This window comes from Rhinopithecus bieti, unplaced genomic scaffold (genome assembly GCF_001698545.2).
Source record: "Rhinopithecus bieti isolate Rb0 unplaced genomic scaffold, ASM169854v2 scaffold_29928, whole genome shotgun sequence".
NCBI lineage: Eukaryota > Metazoa > Chordata > Mammalia > Primates > Cercopithecidae > Rhinopithecus > Rhinopithecus bieti.
The window spans coordinates 1,401,321-1,420,795 of NW_016814053.1; the positions used below are offsets into that span (position 1 = coordinate 1,401,321).

The 19,475-nt window shown below is 40.0% G+C and overlaps 1 protein-coding gene across 1 annotated transcript in view; it reads right to left on the reverse strand.

The window, feature by feature from the left end:
* NEMF (nuclear export mediator factor) overlaps positions 1 to 19,475 on the reverse strand; it is a 73,115-nt gene that overhangs the window by 3,996 nt on the left and 49,644 nt on the right. Inside the window, 10 exon segments of the mRNA XM_017849465.1 lie at positions 952 to 1,150; positions 1,581 to 1,657; positions 7,843 to 7,996; positions 11,507 to 11,556; positions 11,681 to 11,723; positions 12,443 to 12,722; positions 14,187 to 14,307; positions 14,399 to 14,457; positions 14,963 to 15,020; positions 17,763 to 17,875. Of these exon segments, the coding sequence (XP_017704954.1) occupies positions 952 to 1,150; positions 1,581 to 1,657; positions 7,843 to 7,996; positions 11,507 to 11,556; positions 11,681 to 11,723; positions 12,443 to 12,722; positions 14,187 to 14,307; positions 14,399 to 14,457; positions 14,963 to 15,020; positions 17,763 to 17,875 (1,154 nt within the window).

The following is a 19,475-nucleotide window of genomic DNA, read 5'->3' on the forward strand; positions in this document are numbered from 1 at the left end:
CGCTTGAATCTGGGAGGCGGAGGTTGCAATGAGCCGAGATTGTGCCACTGCACTCCAGCCTGGGCAACAGGGCAAGACTGCCTCAAAAAAAAAAAAAAAAAAGGCAAGAAGATGTACATATTCATGTAAGAAGATATACAGAAGGCTGAGCTTGCTGTACTTTTAATAGAACAATTAGGCAATCATCTTAGCTGGAAAAATACAAACTTCTCACTGGTTTTGTAACCAGGGTACTTGGCTCTTAAATGGTATACCCATTTTCAACATTATATAAGACAATATAGCATAGATTCCTACAGAAAAGCTTAGAGAAAGTGAAAATTTATTTTCTACTCATCTTCGAGACAATCCCAATTCTCTTTCCTTTTTTTTTGAGACAGAGTCTCACTCTGTCGCCCCGGCTGGAGTGCAGTGGTGTGATCTTAGCTCACTGCAAGCTCCACCTCCTGGGTTCGTGCTATTCTCCTGCCTCAGTGTCCTGAGTAGCTGGGACTACAGGCGCTTGCCACCACACCTGGCTAATATTTTTGTATTTTTTTTAGTAGAGACAGGGTTTTACCATGTTAGCTAGGATGGTCTCGATCTCCTGACCTTGTGATCCGCCTGCCTTGGCCTCCTAAAGTGTTGGCAATACAGGCATGAGCCACTGCGCCCGGCCTCTCTGTCTTAATTTAACTCAGTTCCCATCAGAATCAAAGCCTCTCCATAAAACTGATTACTTCCTAAAGGCTTGTAACAAGATTTTTATCAGCTATCAATACTACCAGTTCATGCTTAGATAAGATACTGCAATTTTAGTCTTTCAGGTTATATTTCTGAGATGACATTCCATTAAGAATAGGGTTACCCACTTGTCTTGGTTTTAGCACTGAAAGTCCCATGTCCTGGGAACCCCAGGATGGTTAATCACCCTAATTAAGAAGCAGAAGCCCACATGTATAGTAGCCTTACCTTGTCATCATGTGGATCATCTACAGCAAAGTCTTGTAACTCATGAGTTATAACCTCAAGGAACGGAGTTTCTTTCTTAATGTTGTCAGAGATCCTTTGTCCACCTCTGGGTTTCTGGGGCTGTTTCTTCACAGGTTCATCCTTTGTTTTTCCTTTCTTCCCCTTCTTCCCTTTTTCTTCTCTGTTTGAACCTGCAGACTTTAATTCATAGAGGAAACATTAGTCAGTGTTAAGAATGTATTGAGGCCGGGCGCGGTGGCTCAAGCCTGTAATCCCAGCACTTTGGGAGGCCGAGACGGGCGGATCACAAGGTCGGGAGATCAAGACCATCCTGGCTAACATAGTGAAACCCTGTCTCTACTAAAACTACAAAAAACTAGCCGGGTGAGGTGGCGGGCGCCTGTAGTCCCAGCTACTCGGGAGGCTGAGGCAGGAGAATGGCGTGAGCCCGGGAAGCGGAGCTTGCAGTGAGCTGAGATCCGGCCACTGCACTCCAGCCTGGGCGACAGAGCGAGACTCCGTCACCAAAAAAAAAAAAAAAGAATGTATTGAATGACTGTCATATGCTAGGCAGTGGACTAGATGCCCATTTGAAAAGCAAAAGAAAAAATGTTTTAGATGTTACTTACCCCAGCAATTTCATGATAAGTTCACGGTCTTCTTCATCCTGGTCTTTGTATTTTTCTTTCATTTTTTTCATTTTACTCTACAAAATCAGAAGATTTTGGTTGGAAATATTCAGCAAAAAAAGTCAACAAATACTTGCAAAGAAATGGTGTTACTTTATATTCTCTGTCAAAAATGCTTACTGAATAAGGCACCATTATAATAAACAATATGAAGTCTACAAAGTTGGATAACCGAAGTCCTCATCCTCAAGGAATGTACCATAGGGTGGAGAGAAGATACACAGAGAAGTAAGGATAAATTAACACAACATAAAGAACTGCGAGGAAGAAATAAAGTAAAACAGTATTGGAAAAGCAAGTCTAAAAAGAAAGAGAACAGTAATAGCAAGTCATCACATTTGGTTGGAGTCAGGGTACACATGGAGGAAGAATAAGAAATAAAGCAGCAAAGCTAGGCTAGGCACTTATTCTAGAGGCTTTCAAGACTCTGTATTTTATTAAATAAACCAGTTATTCCTTACCCTGATTACATCCCCAAATCACTCTAGGGGTTTTAAACTATAAACATCTAGGCCCCACTCTATAGAGATTTTTGTCTTGATTAATTGTATTAGCTGGGACCGAAATAACACATTTTGAAAATTGTGAAGACTTCCCTAAACAGGACACAAACGCCGTAAAAGAATACTGATAAATCAGACTTAATTAGAATTTTAAAATGCTACTCATCAAAAAAGACTATTAGAAAAGTGAAAAAGAACAAGCCCCCAAGTGTGAAAAGCACTTGCAATACATATATCCAAGAAAGGACTTGTATTCAGGATTAGAGAGAACTTGTATACATCAACTGGAAAGATAGGACAAACCAATTTTTAAAATAGGTGCTTCGAGGTCCAATAAACACGAGAAAGTGCTCAATATCATTAAGTCATCAGGGACATGAAATAAAAGCCAAATGAGCTATCAGCATATACACACTTAAATGACTGAAAAAAGAAAACCTGACAATACCAAGTGTTACTACGGTAACTGGACTCTCATACACTGCTTGGTGGGAAACTGACACAGGTACTCTGGAAAACTGACTGGCAGTATCTAATAAAGCCAAACAACATGTATGCCACAACCCAGAAAATTCCACTCATACGTATATGAACAGAAATGCATACTTATGGATCCAAAAGTCATGTGAGGGTCTGGCACGGTGGTTCACGCGTGTAATCCCAACACTTTGGGAGGTCCGGGCGGGTGGATCATCTGAGGTCAGGAGTTCAAGACCAGCCTGACCAAAATGGTGAAACACCATCTCTACCAAAAATACAAAAAAAAAAAAAAACAGCCAGGTGTGGTGGTGCATGCCTGTAATCCCAGATACTTGGAAGGCTGAGGCAGGAGAATCGCTTGCACCTGGGAGACAGAGGTTTCAGTGAGTCAAGACCATGCTATTGCACTCCAGCCTGGGCAACAAGAGTAAAACTCTGTCTCAAAAAACAAAAAGTCATGTGGGGATATTCTTAGAAAGTGGCAAGCATGAGCCTTCCAGCTGGGTGCAGTGGCTCACACCTGTAAGCCCAGCACTTTGGGAGGCCGAAGTGGGTGGATCACAAGGTCAGGAGCGAGACCATCCTGGCCAACATAAGTGAAACCCCGTCTCTACTAAAAATACAAAAATTAGCTGGGTGTGGTGGTGTGTGCCTATAGTTCCAGCTACTCAGGAGGCTGAAGCAGAAGAATCGCTTGAACCCAGGAGGAGGAGGATCCAGTGAGCTGAGATCACACCACCACTGTACTCCAGCCTAGCAACATAGCAAGACCCTGTGTCAAAAAAAAAAAAAAAGAAACTGGCAAACAAGCATGAGCCTTCTGGGATGCTGGAAACATTCCAAGTAAAGTATCTGGATCTGAGTGGTGGTTTCACAGATGTGTGTGCTTACAAAAATTCACTGAGGCCGGACACAGTAGCTCATGCCTGTAATCCCAGCCCTTTGGGAGGCCAAGGCAGGCGGATCACGAGGTCAAGAGATGAAGACCATCCTGGCCAACATGGTGAAACTCTGTCTCTACTAAAAATACAAAAAGTAGCCAGGCATAGTGGCGCACGCCTGTTGTCCCAGCTACTTGGGAGGCTGAGGCAGGAAAATTGCTTGAACCCGGGAGGTGGAGGTTGCAGTGAGTCGAGATCAGGCCATTGCACTCCAGCCTAGGCAACAGAACGAGACTCTGTCTCAAAAAAAAAAAAAAAAAAAAAAATTCACTGAGCCAAAGATTTGTGCATTTTACTATTATGTACACTGTACCTCAAAAAAATTGAGAAAAAATATTGTTACCAATAAACTGGACTGAGAAATGGAAAACCTGATGACAACAGAGTTTCTTAGAAAATACAACTTCGGAAAACCAACTTCAAAAAAACATCCCAGAAAACCTGACTAAAATTATTAAAGAAACTGAAAATAGTTCTTAAAAACCTCCTCACAATAGCCGGGCATGGTGGCACACACCTGTGGTCCCAGCTACTAGGGAAGTTGAGGTGGGAGAACTGCTTGAGCCCAGGGGGTCAAGGCTGCAGTGAGCCAAGATTGCAACACTACATCCTGGCCTGGGCAACAAAGCAAGACTCAGTCTAAAAAAAAAAAAAAAATCTCCTCACAAAACCCAAAACATTAGGTCTAGTTTTATAAGCAAATGCTATCCAATTTCAAGGAACAATCTCCATTTTGTGACAGAGTCTTGCTCTGTCACCCAGGCTAGAGTGTAGTGCATGACCTCGGCTCACGGCAACCACTGCCTCCCAGGCTCAAGCAATTCTCCTGCCTCAGCCTCCAAGAAGCTGGGACCTATAGGTCCCACCACACCCGGCTAATTTGTGTATTTTTAATACAGACGGGGTTTCACCATGTTGGCCAGGCTAGTCTCAAACTCCTGACCTCAGGTGACCCAACCGCCTCAGCCTCCCAAAGTGCTGGGATTACAGGTATGAGCCACCGTGCTCGGCCACAATCTCCATTTTATACAAAGTTCTAGAGAGCAGAAAAAGAGGAAGAGCTCCTAAACTTACTTTATGAAACTGATATAATGTGTAAACACAAAAACCAGGCAGAGACAGTATGAGAAATTAGAGGCCAATTAATAGATTTTGCTCAAGTAATATACCATAGACAGAGAAAATAATGCAATAGGCTGGGCATGGTGGCTCATGCCTGTAACTTTAGCACTTTCGGAGACCAAGCAGGAGGATAACTTGAACCTAGGAGTTAGAAACCAGCCTGGGTATAGACCCTGTCTCTAAAATAATAAAATAAAATTAGCCAGGCATGGTGGCACACACCTGTGGTCCCAGCTGTTTGGGAAGCTGAGGTAGAAAGATGGTTTGGGCCCAGAAGGTTGAGGATGCAGTGAGCCATAACCATAACACTGCATTCCAGCCTGGGCGACAGAGTGAGACCCTGTCTCAAAAACAACAAAACAAGCAAAAAGAATGCAACAGATACAGAAAACCATTCAGAGACATTTAGCTCATCATTATTAAAAAAAACTTTCAAAAAGGTGTCTTCCAACAACCAAAGGAAACATCCCACAATGATAAAATCTTAGTTCCTTTAATGGAATTAACAAAGATATACACAATTACTACTTCTATGAAACACAATACTTTTGCTTTTCAGTCACTGCAAAAAACACGGGGAAAATAAAAAGATACTAAGACTAGAAGAAAAGCCATAATTTGTAGACGATATGACTGCCTACAGACGAAGTATTAAAATTAGTAAGTGCTCTATAAGATTGCCCATTACTAGATCAACATGAATGGTGTCTTCCCATGTACCAGCAAATAACAACTAGGAAATGAAAGATTTAAAAACAGGTAGGGCGCAGTGGCTCACGTCTGTAATCCTAACACTTTGGGAAGCTGAGGCGGGCAGATTGCTCAATTATAGTTTTATAATTGCACAATTATGGTTTTCCATAGGAAGACCCAAAGTGGTTAAAATGACAATTCCCCAGAAAATAATCTAAAAATTTAATGTATTTTAATAAAAATTCTATCAGGATTTGCCTTAAAACTTAACCTATCTGCAGAATACTTCATTGTAAAAATGCATCATTTATTATTTCATATTGTTGTACACTTAAGATTAATTGCAGTTTTTGTGCTATTACAAATATAAACTTCAACGTCCCCAGTGCATACCCATCATTTTTTTTTTAGGATAAATTCCTAAAAGAGGAATTGCTGAGTCAAAGGGCAGAAGCACTGTTAAGACGTTTGACTGGAATTCCCATGTTGTACACTCAAACATTTACTGAACGACTGACTATGTAGTATCTATTAAAATGATGAATAAAAAAAATTCCCCAGGTTTACACAGCATTTCTTTCATCACTTTTTTTTTTTTTCAGATTTGCCATTTGTTTTTTAATTTTATTGGTGGTTCTTTACTTTCTCCACCTGCAATGCACTGTGGTACCGTTTTCATATGGTTAGCCATCATTCTGAATATTTCATATCTTCTCAAATGATCTCCAATATTATTTTATCACATACTAAAATGCTAAATATCAGGTAGTGGTCCTGTGTCTAGATTTTATTCTGTCTCACTTTTTCTGTCTAGCTATTCCTATGTTAATAACATGCTGTTGTAAAAATTCTAGCATTAAATATTTTACTACCTCATAGGGAAATCCCTCATTTTCTTAGCTATTCTCAAGTATTTACTCCTTTTAAAATAAATTTAGAATTATTTTATCAAGCATTAAAATCTCAACTCTGATTAAAGTCATGTTGAAATTATATATGAGGAGAATTTATATTTTTATTATGTTGAGTCTTCCCTTCCTTATGCACATGTCCATTTATTTGCAGCTCACTGGAAAAAAGCATAGGAAAATCTGACCTCTATGAAGGAAAGATCACAAAACATATTTATAAAGATTATAGCCTAGTGTGGTGGCATGCACTTGTGGTCCCAGCTACTTGGTAGGCTGAGGTAGGAGGAGTGCATGAGCCCATGAGTTCAAAGCTGTAGTATGCTACAAACATGCCTGTAAACAGCCACTACACTCCAACCTGGGCAACACAGCAAGGCCCTCTTAAAAAAAAAAAAAAAAAAAAGATTGCAAAGAAATTTAAATTTTAAAAGAGGTACAATGATAAATTAGTCCATAATCCCCTCACTGAGGGGATTAAAACAGAACTTAAATTAAAAAAAATACTGCTACAGCATTTTTTTTTTTTTGAGACAGAGTCTCGCCATGTCACCCAGGCTGGAGTGCAGTGGCGTGATCTTGGCTCACTGCAACCTCCGCCCCTAGGTTCAAGCAATTCTTCTGCCTCAGCCTCTCGAGTAGCTGCGACTATAGGCATGTACCACCATGCCTGGCTAATTTTTGTATATTTAGTAGAGATGGGGTTCACCATGTTAGATAGGCTGGTCTTGAACTCCTGGCCTCAAGTGATCCACCTGCCTTGGCCTCCCAAAGTGCTGAGATTACAGGCATGAGCCACTGCACCTGGCTGCTATAGCATTTTGAAGAGTATATTATATTGTAACCAGACATGGTGGCTAACACACCTCTAGTTCCAAGCACCTTGGGAGGGTGAGGCAGGAAGATCACTTGAGCCTGGGAGTTTGAGACCAGCCTGGACAATATAGTTAGACCTCATCGCTACAAAAAATAAAAAGAATTAGCTGAGTATGGTGGCATGCACCTGTGTGGTCCCAACTACTTGGAAGACTGAGATGGGAGGATCACTTGAGCCTAGAAGTTAAGGCTACTGCAGTGAGCCCTGACTGCACCACTGCATTCCAGCGTGGGTGACAGAGCAAGACTCTATCTCGGGGGAGCTGGCGGGGGCGGTGTGGAAAGAGTATGTTCTATCACAAGTACTTCTTTCTTCATCATCCACCTTTAGCAAAATATCTAAGAACTCTAACCAAAATCGAAAAATTACTGAGGTAAATTCTCAATAAATATCAGCTCTGCTACTTAACTAGCTGGGCGACTTTGGCAAACCATAGTCTCCTATTACTCTTCCAGATAAAATGAAAGCTTCTGTGCAGATGATCTTGAAAGTCTAAATAACTTCTAGTAGTGATCTCTATGTTTCCCAAATGCTGTATCTACTCAACTAATTTTTAGTCGAAGGAAATCACAAAGGATTATTTTTTGGCCTACATTTTCTATTTCACTTCAACTTTAAAAAATTAAAAAGGAACCTCACAACTTAACTGTGAACCATATAGATCATCCTGAAGTTTACCTTTTGTCCTCGTTTCATTGGCTGTACAGCCGCAACATTTTTGCTTGTGTTCTGATGAGTTTCAATGTGTACAGTACTTTCTTTTTCTTTATCCTTTCCCTCTATCACTTCTACATCTCCTGAGTCACTTGGAAGCTTTTTCTTTTTCATTTCCCTGAATAAAAAAGACATGGAAACATCTCATTCTTAGAATTTCAATTCTTAGTGCCCTAAAAAAGTTCCATGGGAAAGGGCACATATACAGTATATAAATGATCGTGGCTTCTGCTTCACTTGTTAATCACCAAGTTAGAAAATACAAAGATGCTCAAAATCATCACGTAGGAAAAAGATGAAAATTTTTCAACTCTCATGGATTTATCTTTCTTTCCATCATCCAAGCTCAACATATTGTCACCCCTGACTCATCCTTACTCACTAGGCACATTTAGCCCCTGAACACCTTAATGGCCAGGCACTGGGATTTGTACTCTTTCTATCAACATAGCATTGGGAGGTCTTAGGCATTTAATAAAACATTTGTTGACTGGTTGGTTGACTAAATGGATTAAAAAATACACAGGTTAAGAAGGAAGGGTAAATTTTATTACTGTGGTATTCTTTCTGTTCCCAATGCCGGCGTCTTAGTTCAGGTGCTCATTACATCCCACTCAGACTTCCTCCAGAGTCCGTATCTTCTGAATTTTTTTTTTAAGACAGAGTTTGTGCCACCATGCCCAGTTAACTTTGTATTTTTAGTAGATATAGGGTTTCACCATGTTGGTCAGGCTGGTCTTGAACTCCTGACCTCAGGTGATCTATTCGCCTCAGCCTCCCAAAGTGCTGGGATTACAGGCATGAGCCACCACATCCGGCCGTTAAGTTCTGTTTTAATCTTCCTTAATCATTTGCCTATGTCACATTCTCTTCGTATCACTTTAAAGGGTACAGTCCAAAATCCTTAGCTTTTAAGTACTCCATTTTTAGTTCAAATTTACTTCTCCAATCATATCATCTACCATTTAATAAACAAACTTTCTCTTCCTTCCCACTGAGTCTATTTATCATTTCCCCAAAGCACTATGCATATTACCCCAAAGAAGCACTCCCCTTTGTTAATGCTAATTCTCCTTGGAGTCTCCCTCTTTCATTTACTTAACCGCTAACATATCTTTCAAGGTATACTTCTGATGTTATTTCCCCAAACATCTGAACTCATAGCAATCCCTTACTCTTGAACTACTTTATCACTTTCAGATACTATTTACATATTTATGACTACTTCCTGAATCCAGGACTCAAAAGCCTCTTTAAGGCATGAGCTTTATACTTTACCTCTTTGTATACTCAGTAAGTATCTAGCACAGTGCTATATGCTCAGAATTCTCTGTAATTGTTTAATGATTATCCTTCTCAAATGAAAAGGCTTTACTGTCCATTCCGATTTAGGGCCTCTTCCTGGAATGCTTTAGTTGTCTTAGTCTTTCTCACCCTACAGTAGTCGTTTCCTTCCCTTCTGCCCTTGCCTTGCTTCTACTTGCTTCCTGAGACCTGCTAATAAAAAAAAAAAAAAAAAAAAAATTGGCCTGGCATGGTGGCTCACGTCTGTAATCCAGCACTTTGGGAGGCCGAGGCGGGCAGATCATGAGGTCAGAAGATCGAGACCATCCTGGCTAACACGGTGAAACCCCATCTCTACTAAAAATACAAAAACAAAATTAGCCAGGCGTGGTGGCGGGCGCCTGTAGTCCCAGCTACTCGGAAGGCTGAGGCAGGAGAATAGTGTGAACCTGGGAGGCGGAGCTTGCAGTGAGCCAAGATCAAGCCACTGCACTCCAGCCTGGGCCACAGAGCGAGACTCCGTCTCAAAAAAAAAAAAAAAATCAAAAATCAAGTCTTCTGTCTTATGTAAAACTTTCCTAATTTCAGGTATTCCTATTTATTCCTGACAATATTACCCTAGAACTAGTCTATGTAATACACTGAAATCATTATTATACATATTTATGTAGTAAAAGCTGTCTTATTAGAGCAAGTCCTCAAATAACATAATTTAATTCAACATCATTGTTATAACTTTGATGAGAACAAAAAGCAAAATTGATTCCTGGCCATGGCCACCATCTGTGCAGAGTCTACATGTTCTCCCCATGTCTATGTGGGTTTTCACCATGTACTCAGGTTTTCTCTCACATCCCAAAATGCGCATGTTAGGTTAACTGGCGTGTCTAAATTATCCCAGCATGAATGAGTGCCCTGCAATGGAACGACATCCTGTTCTGGGATGGTTCTGGCCTGTTGCCCTGATTTGCCAGGATAGGCTCTTGCCACCAATGACCCTTAACTGGAATAAGCGGTTGAAAAATGAATGAATGAATGAATGACTTAATATAAATGATTGTCAAAAATTCATAAACTATAGTCATACTAATGTACAACAATAAACAATGTAGTATGAAAGTGCTTAAAGAACGTGCCATATTTTTGTTTTCGAACCTCATGGTAGTAGGAGTTACTCTACAATTTTCACTTTGCAAATAGTCCTTGATTTAACCCACTACCACAACTACCATCACTCATTGATTTACCAAAAATTGGGTAAATAATTATCGTGCTTGCTTTCATTAATCTTTCTTAAATATATGTACAGTTTATATTTATTTTAATGTTTAATATTAGAAGTGTTTTCAGTCTTTATTTAGAAGTTTTGTGATGGTTTTGTGACCAAAAATATGCCAGAGGAACTTAACTCCTGTTTATATCAATTAGCCCATGGCAAAATTGGTTTCATTACACATTGTTTCTCTTAAGTCCAAGTTTCCAAGAACCTATTGAAAATGTTAAGTGGGCTGGGCGTGGTGGCTCATGCCTGTAATTCCAGCACTTTGGGAGGCTGAGGCGGTTGGATCATGAGGTCAGAAGATCGAGACCATCCTGGCTAACACGGTGAAACCCCATCTCTACTAAAAATACAAAAAATTAGCCGGGCATGGTGGCGGGTGCCTGTAGTCCCAGCAACTTGGGAGGCTGAGGCAGGAGAATGGCATGAACCCGGGAGATGGGGCTTGCAGTGAGCTGAAATCGCGCCACTCCAGCCTGGGCGACGGAGTGAGACTCCATCTCAAAAAAAAAAAAGAAAATGTTAAGTGAAGGCCGGGCATCAATGGTTCATACCTATAATCCCAGCACTTTGGGCAGCCAAGGTGGGAGGATCACTTGAGCCCAGGAGTTCAAGACCAGCCTGGGCAACACGATGAAACCCCATCTCTACAAAAAATACAAACATTTTTGTAGTGGCATGCGCCACTATAGCTACTTGGGAGGCTGAAGCAGGAGACTGCCTGGGAGTTTGAGGCTGTAGTGAGCCACAACTGCACCTTAGCACTCAAGCCTGGGCAACAAAGTGAGACCCTGTCACAAAAAAAAAAACAAAAAAAAAGAAAAGAAAATGTTAAGTGAGGACTTACTCTACTAGGTCTATTTCATTGATTACAGTGACAGATTAGGGCCCTTAAACAGAAAAATGTATTAGAGCTTAATATTAACAATGAAAAATTTCTGCTAAATCTTGGTCAATTTAATGAAGGAAGTCTTTAAACAGCTAAGTAATCTGTGGTAGCTGAGCTATCAATTAAAAAAAAAAAGAAAATCATGCTTTTTAGTTAGATGACACAGATGTGTTTACCTTCTTTCCTTGGCTGACAAATGTCTCCGGCTCTGTGATTTACTGTCACTCTATTAAAACAAAAAAACAGGCAAATGCAAACATCACTATTATTAATTTTTTTGAAAAGTATTAAAAAGTAGAAAATGATTCCTTGAGAATAGGATGTTCTTCATAAAACTGAAAATAGCTTACAGAATTAGAAGATTCCTCTTTTGAAGCCAATTTCTGGAGGGACCTATGAAAATAAACAGAAGGGAGTCTCTACCAGCCTGTAAAAGACACTCATTTACAAAGCCCCCAGATGTTCCCACACCATACTCTTAAGTACTGGCAATCCAACAGATTTTCAGATTTGGTAAAGTGAGAAAAGCATACAACCAAATTGCTCCTCTCTCCACACTTCCATATACATTTTAAAATAGGTGACGTGTATTGAAAACTTACTGTGTGTCAGGCACTGCCAGATGGTATACATGCATAAATCCCCATGAAAGGGATACCATTCTGTTTTCACCAAGAAGGACACTGAAGCTTAAGCACAAAGTAACTTTACCAAGGACACACCCTAAGACCCAATACTGGTCTGTCTGACTCCTAGACTGTTCTGAATTACATCGTTAATTGTGCATTTATAACTAACAGACCGGATGATGTGTAAAACATTATGTAGACTAAAACACATTTTTTGATGGAATTGCCTTTGTTATGTTTTTAGCATTTATAACCATTTAGTTGTTTCTCTTTGGATCTAGTTTGGCCACTCTAAATGCACTGTATTTTTCTACCCTGGTCCTGGGAATTTCTTTGCAGAGAGACCCAATCAAATGGTGAAAAAGCAGTAAACCAATCGAGGGTAAAAGTACTGATGTCAATCTTGGTATTATCTTGGTAAGGATTACCTCATCATCATTCTCAGCTTACACAATAATATGTAAAATTTTATTTTTTAATTACCTTTGGGGTTGAAGGTGGGACAAGTCAATGGTAGTATCAGGATAATTTAATGTCTCTTCCCCTTCATCCTTCATTTCACCAACAGGATCCTGATCTTTTCTAACCTCTTCATATTCTCCTTCATCTTCAGAGCTTTCTTCCTGAATGAGCTCCTCATTCAGTTCATCTCTACCACTCTGAACAGTGATATCCTCTTGGTTAACCTGAGTCATGAGTTCTACTTCTACAGGAGGAGTTTCATGTTCCTCTTTATCCTCATCACTGCTAGTATCACCTCCATCTGTAGAATTACCATAAGGAAAGTCAGTGTGGGACTACCAACCAAGCCAGGTCATTTCCTGAAAACGCCATAAAAATATTCCACTGACTGTTTCTCCCATATTTCTCCAAAAAATCACCAGAAAAATGCCAGATCGTTCCCAAAGGGTATTCTTAGACAAAAGAATAACCTGTATCATGAATAGGTTGAACTAAATGATCTCTAAGATCCTTTACCACAATAAATTTCTTGGACATTGCTACCCTTTCAACAATGAAAACCACACCTTTGCCTTAGCTGGGTATTTCCAAAAAGCAAGACAGCAAAATTAGTTGTATAACTTTTGCTGCTTTTATTATAATTTGCACATAAAACTTAAATACATATTATATAACACACATAACAGGTGCTCATTCTTCTGCAAAGGAACTAATAGTAGTAATAGGGTCTACGGTCTCACTTGCAAAATGGCATGCCACCACTCATCTGACAAGGATGGTTACAAGAATAGAAAATAATGTAAATAGGCCAGGTGCAGTGGCTCACGCCTGTAATCCCAGCACTTTGGGAGGCCGAGGTGGGTGGATCACGAGGTCAGGAGTTCAAGACCAGCCTGGCAAAGATGGTGAAACCCCGTCTACTAAAAATACAAAAATTAGCCAGGCGTGGTGGCAGGTGCCTGTAATCCCAGCTACTCAGGAGGCTGAGGCAGAAGAATTGCTTGAACCTGGGCAGCAGAGGTTGCAGTGAGCCGAGATCGCGCCACTACACTCTAGTCTGGCAACAGACTGAAACTCCGTCTCGGGGGCAAAAAAAAAAAAAGAATGTAAATAAGGCACTTCATACAGTCCCAGGGAAATGGTGAGCTTCAATCAACAGAATCTTACAGCACAACAGTAATAGTAAATGAAACAATGCAATATTACCTGTAAAAAGGAATGACCTTAGCAGAGAGAATAACTACAAAATAGTTTAGTGGGAATATTTTCCGTAGTTCCTTTAGGTAGGCAGGTAAATTTATTCTAGCAACTATAATTACTCTCTACTTGAAACAAATATTTTGCCTCCCAGGTTCAAGCAAGCCTCCCACCTCAGCCTCTTCAGTAGCTGGGACTAGAGGCGCTGATTTTTTTGGTAGAGACGAGGTTTTGCCATGTTGCCCAGGCTCGTCCCTGGGTTGCCCCAGCCCAGGAGCTGGTCTCAAACTCCTGAGCTCAAGCAATCCACCTGCCTCGGACTCCCAAAAGTGCTGAGATTACAGGCACGAGCCACAACGCCCGGCCTGATAAATACTTTTAAATTCACTAGAATAAGTATATTTAGCATTTCCAAAAACAAAATTCAGTAAAACTTACAGCAAGTAGTTTGGGTTTTTTTAAGATATTTAGATTATCCCAAAAGAGACATGATCTTCTAAGGATTTAGAAGCAGAACTTGGTAACAAAAAACATCACAAAAACTAATTTCTTAAAATCTATAAACTACCTAATTGTTCCATTTCTTCTGATATGAGTTCGCCTGTGCAACTTGCCAGTGTCTCCATGTCTTCATCCTGTACTCTGACTTTTCGTTCACCCCGATGTCTCCAAACACAAGACTCATCTACCTAAAGAAATAGTTATTTTTCAGTGACGGAGCTTTAAACAAGACTAATGAAAATCAGGAAAAAAATAAATAACCAAGAAGCTGAAGAGTACCTTAAAAAGGAAGCTAAACCCCATCATTAGATACGAGGGAGGAAGAAAATTCTTTTTTCCTACAAAAGATAATGTACATTAATGCTTTAAAATCAGGTTTCTCTACTTTTGCTTACAAAACAAAAAAAAATTAGTGTCAGATGACACGAATGGTCATATCCATTTTGTCTTTTGCTATGTCATGAATAACATTTCCCATTTATAGAACTGGGCAGTATGTATAGGAACACTTATTAAGAAGAAAAAAAAATACACGCTTGCTCTGATATTCTGGGTCAGTCAGACCCTGAATATTCTATTTTCAGAAAGAAGTTCAGGCTATACTTTCTTATCCTTATAACTAAACTACGCGAAAGTGCACTGCCCTCAAAAAAAATATACATGAAGATATGACAAACACTAAACTTGTCCCACCAAGGCAAAAATTTCTTTACTTCATAGCAGACTTTATATAAGAAATCCGAGTAATTAGTTTCTGTTCTAAGAGTATCTGTAATCTGTCCTAAAACCTGTCTTCATAATCTATTGACAAGTCTAGGGATATTTTTCCTGTCAAGACATTACCTCTTATCATGAAGCTTCCTGTTGTCAAATATTCTCCAGTTGGTGCTGTTTTAGATACCTGAAGAACACAATAATACATTATATTCTTATTTTAAAAAATACTCCGGTTTTCTTTTTCCACTTGAGGAGAAAGTAAAGTCAGAGTCAAGTAAGCCACACTGTCTCCTGAAAAGTTTGTAATTTCATATAAATTCTCAATACTGAAGGGAAAGATACCTTTCATGACAGATAAGCCTCTCAAAGTAACAAAGAAAAAACAAAGAATCCACTACATCAATCATTTTCTTTTTTTTTTTTTTGAGACGAAGTCTCACTCTGTTGCCCAAGCTGAAGTGCAGTGGCACAATCTCAGCTCACTGCAACCTCTACCTCCTGGGTTCAAGCGATTCTCCTGCCTCAGCCTCCTGAGTAGCTGGGACTACAGGCACTCGCCACCATGCCCGGCTGATTTGTGTATTTTTAGTAGAGACGGGCTTTCACTATGTTGGCCAGGCTGGTCTTGAACTCCTAACCTCGTGATCCACCTGCCTCAGCCTCCCAAAGTGCTAGGATTACAGGCGTGAGCCACCATGCCCGGCAATAATTTTCAAATGCCATGGACGACAGCAGAACTGGTCCACTCATCTCTTCCAGCATGAGATGTAATGAGAAAACTAACGATAGGTCAATGAGCTTATCATAAAGCTATGTTTATTAAAATAAAGCTCTATTTATTAAATAAAATCCTTGTCTAAGATACTGTTTTTGATAATAAAGTTTTTTTTTCTCTTTTTTTTGAGACGGAGTCTCGCACTGTCACCCAGCCTGGAGTGCAGTGGCCCAATCTTGGCTCACTGTAATCTCAGCCTCCCAGGTTCCAGCGATTCTCCTGCCTCAGCCTCCCAAGTAGCTGGGACTACAGGCGTGCACCACCACGCCCGACTAATTTTTGTATTTTTTTAGTAGAGGTGGGGTTTCACTATACTGGCCAGGCTGGCCTCGAACTCCTGACTTCATGATCTGCCCACCTTGGCCTCCCAAAGTGCTGGGATTACAGGCATGAGGCAAAAGTAACCTTTCACTGCATGAAATAAAGATTATAGGAGATTTTTAAAAAATATATCCTATTTTGGCAAACAGAAAGTGAGTAAACTTATCCCATAATTGAAAAAAATTTTGGGGCCAGGCGTGGTAGCTCATGCCTGCAATCCCAGTACTCTGGGAAGCCAAGGTGGGTGGATCATGAGGTCAGGAGTTCAAGACTAGCCTGGCTAAGACAGTGAAACCCTGTCCCTATTAAAAACACAAAAATTAGCCAGGCGTGGTGGCGGGTACCTATAATCCCAGTTACTCAGGAGGCTGAGGCAGAGAACTGCTTGAACCCAGGAAGCAGAGGTTGCAGTGAGCCAAGATCACACCACTGCATTCTAGCCTGGGTGACAGAGCAACACTCCATCTCAAAAAAAAAAAAAAAAAAAATTATAAATCTTTGAAACCCCCAAATCTTCAGAGTATCTTTACTAGTCATAGTTATTAAAATAGCAAGGGGCCAAGTGTGCTAGCTCACACCTATAATCCCAGCACTTTGGGAGGCGGAAGAAGGAGTTCACTTGAGGCCAGGAGTTTGAGACCTGGCCTGGCCAATATGGCCAAACCTCATCTCTACAAAAATAGAAAAAGTAGCCAGGTGTGGTGGCACACTTCTGTAGTCCCAGCTACACAGGAGGAAGAGGCAGGAGAATCGCTTGAACTCAGGAGGCGGAGGCTGCAGTGAGCTGAAATTGCACCACTGCACTCGAGCCTGGGCAACAGAGCAAGACTCCATCTCAAAACAAACACAAAAAACCAGCAAGGGATTAAAAACACACTAAATTTCATTCTAAAAAATTTCTTAATAAAAGAATTAAAACCACTTTTATAACAGCACTGAGGTAGCAATTTATAATCCCCCTATAATGACAATATCACAGCACAGCATATAATAAATATAAAAGATACAAAATGAAACTAAATCTAAGGGAGTATAATGAAACTGAACTCTTTTCATCCTACTGTACAGCTTTAGGAACTTATAAAAGTACATCATCATCAATTATAATTCTCAAAAGTATGATAAGAAATCAATAGTAATGTGAGGTCAAATATGGAATGAAGTATCACCAAACTAAACAGTGCTGGCCAGGCACCATAGCTCACACCTGTAATCCCAGCACTTTGGGAGGCTGAGGCAAAAGGATCACTTGAGGTCAGGAGTTGGAGATCAGCCTGGCCAACATGATGAAACCCCATCTCTACAAAGAAAAAAAAATAAATGCAAAAAAAAAAACCCCAACAACATCATTAACCACAAAGAAGGGCAATTACTAAAAACAAATGAATTAAAAAAACAAAAACAAAGAGGATATGCCTACTTTTCTGGAAGGGCCCAAGAGAATTCAGAATATTCCAACAAAGATGAACAGGAGAAAGGCCTTTTAGGTCAGTATGCCAATAATAATCGATAATAACTGGAATACTCTTTATCCTGTATAACTGCATGGATCACTCTCTCTTCATTTACCTCTCTGCTCAAATCCTACCTTCCTAGAAAGGTTCCCCCAATACTTCATCCAAAATGGTATCCCCTACCACTCTCTACCCCTTTCATGCTTTAAAAAATACATATTTTATGGCACTTATTACCTGACATTATGTACATATTTTCCTCTATCAAGAAAGTTAGCTCTATTAGAGCCTTGTCTGCTTTATTTACTTCTATACTCAAAATTTGGCACACAGTAGCTCTTAGTAAGTTAAGAAAAAGGACAAGAGCCCTTATTACCTGATGATGGTACACCCACCAAGCACTAGTGATAACTCGTGCATCCCAAGCAGCACTGTAGCAAAGTGCCATTGTGCCAGCTTCAGTCAAGGTCCGTGGGGGGATGGGTTCTCCTGGAATAACAACGCATAATGTTTCAACACCAAAGTATGGACTTTCTCCAGAGAAAGATGAAAATTACATGCTGCATGACAGGGTCAATCATGTATCTTTTTTTTTTTGAGACAGAGTCTCGCTCTGTCACTCAGGCTGGAGTGCAGTGGCACAATCTCAGCTCACTGCAACCTCCACCTCCTGGGTTCAAGCAATTCTCTGCCTCAGCCTCCTGAGTAGCTGCAATTACAGGTGCCCGCCACCATTCCTCGCTAAATGTTTGTATCTTTAGTAGAGACGGGGTTTCACCATCTTGGCCAGGCTGGTCTTGAACTCCTGACCTCATGATCCACCCACCTCAGCCTTCCAGAATGCTAGGATTACAGGCGTAAGCCACCGCATCCGGCCGGTCAATCATATATCTTAAATACTAATACATTTTACTTCACCATTATAAAAGTTACTAAAATGTATTTTAATATTGCTATTTACAGAGCAAGCTTTTAAATGACCTATGTAAATAAAACATGTCAGAGAAGAAATATCCTCTCACATCAATAATTCTAACTTCACTCCAGAAAAGATAATTTAGAGAAATCCATTTAAAGTTTGAAGACTTCCAAAATTAAAACAGATTGGCGGAATCATGAACACGAAGAGCATATATGAATAATATGTCCCTTATGGTTAGATTTCAAATATTTTTAAATTGGGGTATAATTCACCTGCCATAAAATTCACCCCTTTAAAGTGTACAATTCAATGGCTTTTTGTATATTCATAATGCTGTGTGACAATGACCATCAACACTATTTAATTCCAGAACATTTTCATCATCCCAGAAAAGAAACCCTATATTCATTAGCAGCCACTCCCCATTTTCTCCTCTGTACCCAGTCCCTGGCAATTACTAATCTATTTTCTGTCTCTATGGTTTTGCCTAATTTGGACGTTTTATACAAATGTAATCATACATAGCATTTTAGGTTTGGCTTCTTTCACTTAGCTTAATGTTTTTCAAGGTCATTCCATGTTAAAAGCGCATATAAGTACTTCTGTTCTTTGTAAGTCTGAATAATATTCCATTATATGGATATATCACATTTTGTTTATTCATTAATTGAATGACATATGGATTGTTTCCATTTCTTGGCTATTATAAATAATGCTGCTATCAATATCTGCAAACAAGTTTTATATGGACACATACCTTTGCTTATCTTGGGTATATACCTAAGAGAGGAATTGCAGGGTCAATTATGTTTTACATTTTTTGCAACTGCCAAACCATTTCCCACAGCAGCTGTATCACTGTCCATTCCCACCAGCAGTATTCTATTTTCTCCACCATCATCACCAACACGTTACTGTTTTTGCCAGCATCATCACCAACACGTGTTAGTGGGTATAAAGTGGTATCTTGTGTTTTTGAGATGGAGTCATGCTCTTTTCGCCCTGGCTGGAGTGCACTGGCGTGATCTCTGCTCACTGCAACCTCTGCCACCTGGGTTCAAGCGATTCTCCTGCCTCAGCCTCCTGAGTAGCTGGGATTACAGGTGTGTGTCACTACGCCCGGCTAATTTTTATATATATATATATATATATATATATTTTTTAGTA